Genomic DNA, 8,988 nt, shown 5'->3' on the forward strand with positions numbered 1-8,988 from the left:
AAAGAAAAATGTTAGGAATTTGATCGAATCATTGAAGATGGATGGAGAATTTGGAGTATCACCATTTTTGAATGATGGTCATGAACTAGCTGCTTTTATTAGAGTGCTTAGGGAATTCATTGTGACAAACATGTCTATTTTACAAAGTTCCAATCTCTTTTATCATGCGTAAGAGGATAATATCATGTGAATAGAACTTCAAAATTTCAATGAGTTGCAGTGTGTTGTGTGGAAACATCATTAAGAAACATTTTAAGTGGTTGTACTAATGCTGTGAAGATTAAGGCTACAGGTGAAAGACTGAAAGGCTTTGGAAAATGTCCTTGAATGGCTATAGAATGGTATGGAGAGTGTATTTAGGTCCTTGAAAGGCTATAACCAGTGAAGCAATGTTGAAAGCAAGAAATGTTTATATTTAACTGATCTTTTGAAATTCTTATATGCCTGGAAATGAACTTGTGGATACATTCCAATGCTTGTCTTCATATTTGATTTACAGTTTTCCAAGGAGGTAGAAAGTTGATAATTTTTTATGATAGTTGTTCGTTTCTTGAGTTATGTCAGACTCTGTTGTGCTAAATATCTGATGCATAAAAAGTGAATATCTTGAAATATATTTTTGTTTCAATGATGGAAAAAAAAAACAGATATGGTTGGTTATTCCACCTTCAGTCAGGGCTCCGAAGATTACAAAATTTCTCAAACCTTATGTTCCGAAGATGTATTTCACAAATAAGCATGTGAGTGTTCAAGTGATCCTCACCCCACCTGCTACTGTTGCCTCTTCTCCAAGTTCATAGGAGAAAGCCTTAAGATCAAGCTTGGAAACAACGAGAGATGTTGCTGGAGCTAGCTGAGATTGGACTGGTTATTCTAAATTAGTCAGAGGTGTTATAAGCTAAAACATTGCATCTTTGGTTGTGTACTCTCAGATGGATGTAATGATCCTAGCAGAAGAAAAGGGAAACAAATGCAAAGGATCTTAGGTGTGGCACGATTTTCTCAGGATCTGAGCACTATATTATTTGACCCATTTGATTGCTAATCTCAAGAAACTAAAGGAGGGAACCAAATTGGGTGACCAAATCTTGGTGTGCTTATTTCTCTTCTCTCTTTATCTTTTGCTTGTGATTTGTGCCTTACACTTGGTTACTTGATCAGATCTAGTTTGCTTGAGGCTACATTGATATTGGGTACTACTTCCTTTTTCTCCACACATCTACGTTTATTGATGTGAGTTTCGAGTCCGAATTCACAACAATACTCTATTCTAGATAGTTCAACCATCCCCCATGATCATATAACAGTACGAACAACATAGTGGCTTTTGCTCATTTATAGTTTTGCTATGCTTTTTTAGGGGTACCAGCTTCATCCCATGCAAGAAAGGCCAAAATTCCAATTATCTGATGCTGTTAGGGTATGTGACAAAGCTGGGATTGTACACATTCATATCAGATGTGGTGGAGTCCTATTAGTTTTGATTGGGTTTCATTTTCCTGCTTTGAATAATGCTTATGCTATCTTGCTGAACATATCTTATTATCGGGAATTTGAACTCAAATCATACCAAAAAACTTGTGGAGAAGCATTAATGGCAACCAATATTCAAAATAGTCCAAGCAACAACAAAAAACAATGTGTAAAGTAAATCTACAATTGATATATGAGCAACGATATAAAGAGAGTAGATGATCAAACAAACAAAAATTTGGTTAAGCAGTTTAACCCAAAATGATATTCATTTGTAGAGATTTTGCAAAGACTCGTTCATAGCAATTTGGTTACCTGATCGCCTCACGATCTGGCTGGTGCACATCAATACAATCCTGGGCTGCTTAAATCGCCTTGTGATTGGTCCAGATCACCTAGCGATTTGGACAGAAAGTCCAGGCCCATAATTCCTCCAGAAAACGCTATCTAACTGCTCCGCCTTGCGAATTTTACAGTTCAAGAACAATTTTTATAGTCAGACATGAGAGTTTAAGACACACACAGCAATTTTCATTTTCAGATTAACTCCTGTTGTTGCTGGAATTCATATGTTGGCTACATCATCTATAGCTTGTTTCAGGTTGCGGCATTTTTTATCATCTATTTCATATCTAAAATGTATTCTACTGCTTAGTGCTTGAGTACATCTAGTGCATAAGTATTTCTTTTCTTAATGAATCTAGAACATAAGTTTTAGTTACACCTTTTATTAACAAATTCTATTTATTCACCAAAACAATTAGAAATTGAAGTTTTTAGGCAAAAAATACAATAATTCATAATTTCAGACCTTAGAGAAAAGTTGAAACTTCAAATTAAAAGTAAAAAAAAAAAAAAAAAAGAGCAGATATATAAAACAAAAATTTGTTGTTTCTATTTGCTTGTATTACTATTGAATTATATACATAATATTTATATACAGATTGACTGTGCAAAAATTTCAATCCTCATCAGATCCCTAAGATAGAGTTATGATGTTCAAAAGACAGACTCTAGTTTTAACCAAACGCCTAAATATATTCTCTAAACCATTTTCTATACTTTCAATTGCATTCTCCAAAGCCTCAAATCTTTCATGTGCAACGTTAGAACCTTCACTTGTAAGGGTTCTCAAAGATGCTTCCACACACTGCAATTCATTGAAATTCTCCATGTTCTCCTCACATGTTACCCTCTTTTGCATCAACTTTGTCACTTTCAACCATTTTGTTGCCTTTGACTTTGATGAAGATCCAACCAAGAAAGACAAAACAGATTGAAAGATAGACAAGTTCAATTTAATGACCTCTCTAAGAACTGTAATCACTGCAACAAGGTCTTGATCTTTTTTCAAAAGTGAAGAAGCTCCAAATTTACTTTCCATATGTTTTAAAGATGTGATCAACTTTGTGACATTCTTCTTCATCTTCTTTGTGAAAAATTTATATTCTGCTACACTTTTTTCAATGCTTGAATCTCCCTTTCTCCTTCTAAGAGAAGAGTGAAGTGATTGAACATTTTCTTTAATGTGTAACATAGTGTCCCTTGTAATGCCACATATATCCAACATTTTCATTGAACCATCCAACAACTCTTCCACAAATTTCTCACCATGATGGTGAGAAACAAGCTTCTGTGTTGATGTCAAATTTAGAAGATCTTCCAAAGATATATACAAATCTTCAAGCAAGAAGAGGCCATTTGTAATTGAATCAGATGTGGATGTTGATGTGGCTTCCCATGTCTTCATTTTGGTTAGCTCTTTTTCAATTCTAGTGGAGTTTGGATGAGATTGAGAAGGAAAACTGTTTGAGCGAACATGGTAATTGTTGCTTGCCATCTTAACTGCTCTTTTAATTTGTTCTTTTTTTTCTTCTAAGATAGTTGAAAAGCTAGAAGTTTGTGTGATGTTACCAAGTTCTTGACTCCCTATTTATATAAGAGGTATTCATCATATTGATTGGTTGATAATTGTTAAATTGATATAATAATGAAATTAATAAAATATGCAGCACTTGTTAGTGATGGTGTAGAGCATGTGGTGCCTGCAGGATTTCCCTTTAAATATGGTAAGCTTGTTTGATGTCAACATTGTGAATATGTGAATGATATTGCATGTGATATTCTGCAAGATGCTTATGATATTGAAATGAGTTTGAGGTGCATGATGAATATAGCTGGCATGTCTTTGTAGTGTTGGCAATCAGAAAACCTCATTAGTCATCAACTAGTTTGCCTCCTTTGCTGCCACATTACCCTCATCGTTTCAATTATAAAAATTGGTGCTGCAAATTTCTGAGATTGGTGCAGTAGATTGTCTCAATATGAAGGAGCTGCAGGCTACCACATCTATTTTTTTATCCACGTTGGCTTGGTCTTAAATTATTGAAAAGTGCAATATAATTGAAGCGACATATAATTTATTATAAATCAGAAAACAAAGTGATGAGAAAATTAGTAGGCATTTAAATTAGGAACGTGTGTGTGCACGAGTGGAATTTTTCTGTGTACATTTTTTTATTTTTTTTATTTTGACAATAAAATTTGTTTGTGTGCTATTCATGTTTCCTTTAGATTTTACTCATTTTGATTTTCATTTCATTACTTGTTATTAAATTTTCATTTTGAATGACTTAACATCTGAAGTATTAAGTTTTAATATTGAACCATACTCATCCTTATAAAACTAAATTGTAGGATATTCATTATAGAGCCATGTTAGTGGTGCAGACTGCTTTTGTGTGGAAGATATTCATTAGAACCAACTTTACTAATCTCTATAATATTTTTTTTTGTTAGTGACTAATTATCTCTATAATATTACTATGTACTATAACAACATTGCGCAATAGGTAATTAGAAAGTATTAGGATACAAACATTGCAAAACTCTAAACGCATCTATTTTTTATGAAATAAATTACGGATGAGTATGATGGCCATACTTAAAATATTCCAAAAATGAATTTTTGATTTTAACATTATCCATGTTACCGTAATGTTGTTTATATGGGAGGTTATTATTTCCTCTCCATGAATTTTTTTGACAATTTGGTCAACCGGAATTGTAAATGTTGGAGTAAGGGTTTCATTGTTGTCTTGTATAAGCACCCATGTACTTAATCTACTCCTCAGATAACCCTAAACTTGTTGGAAGGCATGAACTGTTTTCATCAGCTTGCTCACGAAAGTCACAAACTACACCATTATGATAACTTTGCCACCACTTGTGCGCTTCCAACAATTTAGCTATTCTTCCAATAGGATACTTAAGTTCACTTCTTGCTAGCAAGGCATTATGTGTTTTCAAGCTTAAAACTTCTTGCTTTTTTTGAACAACCATTTCCTCTTTTTGGGAGAGGTACTCATTTAAGGACATGTTCTCGATCGGCTCTCGGAATTCTCAAACATTTTTTATTTTTCATGGTACCTCCTGCTAATGCGTCAAGGATCGTTCGAGTAGTAGGCTTCACACCATTGGTGAAAATTTGTGTAGTGTCCATCTCATGAAATTTGAGAGCTAGAGATTTCTTGAGTAACAACTTAAATCTTTCCCACGCATCATATAAAGTTTCTCTGTCTTGCTGTTTGAAACTGAAAATCTCTTGCCTCTTCTCCAAGTATTTTGATGTTGGGAAAAAGAGACTAAGGAATTCCTTCTTCAATTGGTCTCAGGCAGCTATGGTGCCACTTGGAAAGTGCATTAAGGAAATCATTCACTCTTCCACTTAGAGAAGTGTATTGAGAACAACGGATTCTGAAACCTTTTGTCGGATTCTGAAACTCCAGTTGGGTTGATAGTGTTGTAGGCTTCTAAGAAGTGTAGTGAGAACAACGGTTTTGATATCAAAGAATACGGGGTTCACCCGCTGAAACCGTTGGGAAACTTCATCGAGGTTGTCAAGTCTCCTGTAATCTCCAAGTGTTAATAGAATATTGACGGTCCACAAATCCCCAATCACGGTCCACAAATCCCCAAGCACAAAGCCTATAAAGGCGAAGTGATTAAGTTTAACTTTGATAATTTTTAATCGTAGATTGGCATGTTCCTGCTTTTAAGCGAAGTTTTTTTTTCTTCTTTGGGTGATGTCTCTCATATGGGCAAATTTCCTTCGTAATTTTAGATCCTCGTTTAACTTTTGGAGAAATGGAGAGTGATTTATCATTTTTGTTTCAGAGTTTTGTTATATGCTAGCTCTTAAGTTATGCAGTCGTTTGCTTTGGGAAGTTTTCATAATTTGTTGAATCGAGATGCTCCCCTTTGGGGAGCTTTTGCATGTTTAGGGATTTCAAACTTTTTGATCTCTCCGTCTTGGGTTGTTGTGGAAATTGGGAATGCAGTCGGATTTATGTTTGAAAGTGCTTTGATGGATTTGTATTCAAAGTGCAGTAGTTTAGATGCAGCTTAAAATTTCATAATTTCAGACTTTAGAGGAAAGTTGTAACTTAAAATTTAAAATTCAAAATTCAAAATAAAAAGAGATGATATATAGATAAAAAAATGTGTCATTTCTATTTGCCTGTATTACTATTAAATTGTATACATAATATTTATATACATATTGTCTGTGCAAAAATTTTCAATCCTCATCAGATTCCTAAGATAGAGTCATGATGTTCAAAAGACAAACTCTAGTTTTAACCAAACGCCTAAATATATTCTCTAAACCATTTTCTATACTTTCAATTGCATTCTCGAAAGCCTCAAATCTTTCATGTGCAACATTAGAATCTTCACTTGAAAGGGTTCTTAAAGATGCTTCAACACACTGCAATTCATTGAAATTCTCCATGTTCTCTTCGCATGTTACCCTCTTTTGCATCAACTTTGCTACTTTCAACCATTTGGTTGCCTTTGACTTTGATGAAGATCCAACCAAGAAAGAAAAAAGGGATCGAAAGATAGACAAGTTCATTGCAATGACCTCTCTAAGAACTGTAATCACTGCAACAAGGTCTTGATCTTTATTCAAAAGTGAAGAAGCTCCAAATTTACTTTCCATATGTTTTAAAGATGTGATCAACTTTGTGACATTCTTCTTCATCTTCTTTGTGAAAAATTTATATTCTGCTACACTTTTTTCAATGCTTGAATCTCCCTTTTTCCTTCTAAGAGAAGAGTGAAGTGATTGAACATTTTCTTTAATTTGTAACATAGTGTCCCTTGTAATGCCACATATATCCAACATTTTCATTGAACCATCCAACAACTCTTCCACAAATTTCTCACCTTGATGGTGAGAAACAAGCTTCTGTGTTGATGTCATATTTAGAAGATCTTCCAAAGATATATACAAATCTTCAAGCAAGAAGAGGCCATTGGTAATTGAATCAGATGTGGATGTTGATGTGGCTTCCCATGTCTTCATTTTGGTTAGCTCTTGTTCTATTCTTGTGGAGTTAGGATGAGATTGAGAAGGAAAACTGTTTGAGCGAACATGGTAATTGTTGCTTGCCATATTTCTCTTTAATTTGTTGTTTGTACTTTTTTTCTTCTAAGATAATTGTAAAGCTAAATGTTTGTGTTATGTTACCAAGGTCTTGACTCTATTTATATAAGATGTATTCATCATATTGATTGGTGGATAATTATTAAATTCATATGATAATGATTTTTAATAAAATATACAGCACTTGTTAGTGATGGTGTAGAGCATGTGGGGCCTACATGAATTTCCCTTTGAATATGGTAAGCTTGTTACATGTTAGTCCAACATTGTGAATTTATTAATGATACTGCATGTGATATTTTGCAAGATGCTTATGATATTGAAATGAGTTTGAGGTTCATGATGAATATAGCTGGCATGTTTTCAGTTAGAAAACCTCATTAGTCATCAATTAGCTTGCCTCCCTATGCTGCCACATAACTCTTATAATTTCAATTAGAAAAATCAGTGCTGCAAATTTCTCTGAGATCTGTGCAGTAGGTTGTCTCAATATGAAGGAGCTGCAGGCCAAAACATCTGATTTTTTAACAAAGTTGGTTTCCAACTTCAAGGTCTTAAAATATAGAAAAGTGTACAATAATTGAAGTTACGTGTATGTGCAAATTAGTAGGCCTCTAGATTTGGAACGTGTGTGTGCACGAGTGAAGTTTTGCTGTGGACATTATTTTTTTTTATTTTGACAATAGAACTTGCTTGTGTGCTATTCATTTTTATTTTTTTTGAAGGAGCTTGTGAGCTATTCATGTTTCCTTTTGATTTTCATATCATTACTTGTTACAAAATTTTAATATTGAATCAAACTCATCTCATAAAACTAACTTGTTGGATAGTAAATTATTTTTATCTCCTTAAAAAAAATAATAAACTGTCACTTTTGGATGGGGTCAACGGGTAATGAAGAAAGTTCATAGACTAGGCAAGTGATCTTCATTGCACTTAAAAGGAGTGCTGTCCTGTGTGTTCCATCTTTAAATTTTTCACTTAGAATCGTTCATGATATGATTGAAGTACCAAACAATGTCTTAACGCTGTCTCCTTAGATGTTGCATTCAAAGTTTCATGTTTAACTCTTACATGTAAATAAAGTGTATAAAGATTTATGCAGAAGATAAAGAATTTGAGGAATCTTTTTCTCTAACTATTTTTTTTCTATGATATCTATTGTCTTGGTTGTTGCCCACACTTCCTGGTCGCAAACTTTAAGGCAAAGAATGATGGGAAGTGACTTATAAGAGAAATGAGACCAGCATAGCAAAACAGTAAAATTTCCAAGTCCCACATTGCTTATAAGAGGAAAGAGATGAGTGTGAGGTTGTATAAAAATTGTGCTTAGTTGCTTAGTCTTTGATTATAATCATCTTTGTGCTTGGGCCAATGATGCAGCTAGTGAGGTATTAACCGAGGCACGTCTATTGCTGGTTGAAAACAATTTTCAAACCCCCTCTTAGCATTTATTTCCCTAAAGTTCCAGTCCCTAACCAACCTACCCTCCCGGAACTCATAACTGCACCCACCATATCTCACCACCACCCCTTCCCGGTCATCCCCTAGTCAGGTTGATAATGCAGGGAAGAAACAATTGTGCATCAAATGCAATGTGAAATAGGACTTTTATTGAAACCTAATAGTACAACAGTCAAATAGTTCACATGTCTATGTCCGCCTTTTATTGTGGTGTTGCTCTTAATATTGTTGCTAAAGATGAGGCATCCAAGCCACTTCTTAATTCAATTTGAAGATCTTTGTTGTGTTTTAGACTCCTTTAATGACTTAAGAGTTGCATCAAAGCCTAGATTGACTGAAGGTGACCGACTCTTTGCATCTATCTAATGTTGTGGATGTCAGGCGACGTGTATCCTGAAAGTGACTGACTCTTTCATGTGTATCGTTAATCTCACTTAGAAGGATGCTTAAAGATAAGCTTTCACGCTTTGTAACTCATTGAAATTCTCCAAGCTCTTTCACATGATATTATCCTCTTATATACATCAAGTTTTGCAACCCTTAACCTTTTGGTTGACTATGACTTTGAAGCAGGTAATGCTAAAAAAGATAAAAGGGATTGA

General features: G+C 34.2%; 2 protein-coding genes and 1 pseudogene across 2 annotated transcripts; 1 reads left to right on the forward strand and 2 right to left on the reverse strand.

The window, feature by feature from the left end:
- Positions 1–2,342: 2,342 nt before the first annotated feature.
- Positions 2,343–3,662, reverse strand: LOC11408560 (uncharacterized). The gene has a single exon (XM_003612243.4). It carries the CDS (start codon positions 3,311–3,313, stop codon positions 2,453–2,455), a length of 861 nt encoding a protein of 286 aa, XP_003612291.1. The 5' UTR covers positions 3,314–3,662; the 3' UTR covers positions 2,343–2,452.
- Positions 3,663–5,962: 2,300 nt separating this feature from the next.
- LOC11410897 (uncharacterized) lies at positions 5,963–7,005 on the reverse strand. Its single transcript, XM_003612245.4, has one exon. It carries the CDS (start codon positions 6,929–6,931, stop codon positions 6,071–6,073), a length of 861 nt encoding a protein of 286 aa, XP_003612293.1. The 5' UTR covers positions 6,932–7,005; the 3' UTR covers positions 5,963–6,070.
- A 1,273-nt stretch (positions 7,006–8,278) lies between these two features.
- LOC112422335 (uncharacterized) lies at positions 8,279–8,387 on the forward strand (annotated as a pseudogene).
- Positions 8,388–8,988: the final 601 nt, after the last annotated feature.

This window comes from Medicago truncatula, chromosome 5 (assembly GCF_003473485.1).
Source record: "Medicago truncatula cultivar Jemalong A17 chromosome 5, MtrunA17r5.0-ANR, whole genome shotgun sequence".
Classification (NCBI taxonomy): Eukaryota; Viridiplantae; Streptophyta; class Magnoliopsida; order Fabales; family Fabaceae; genus Medicago; species Medicago truncatula.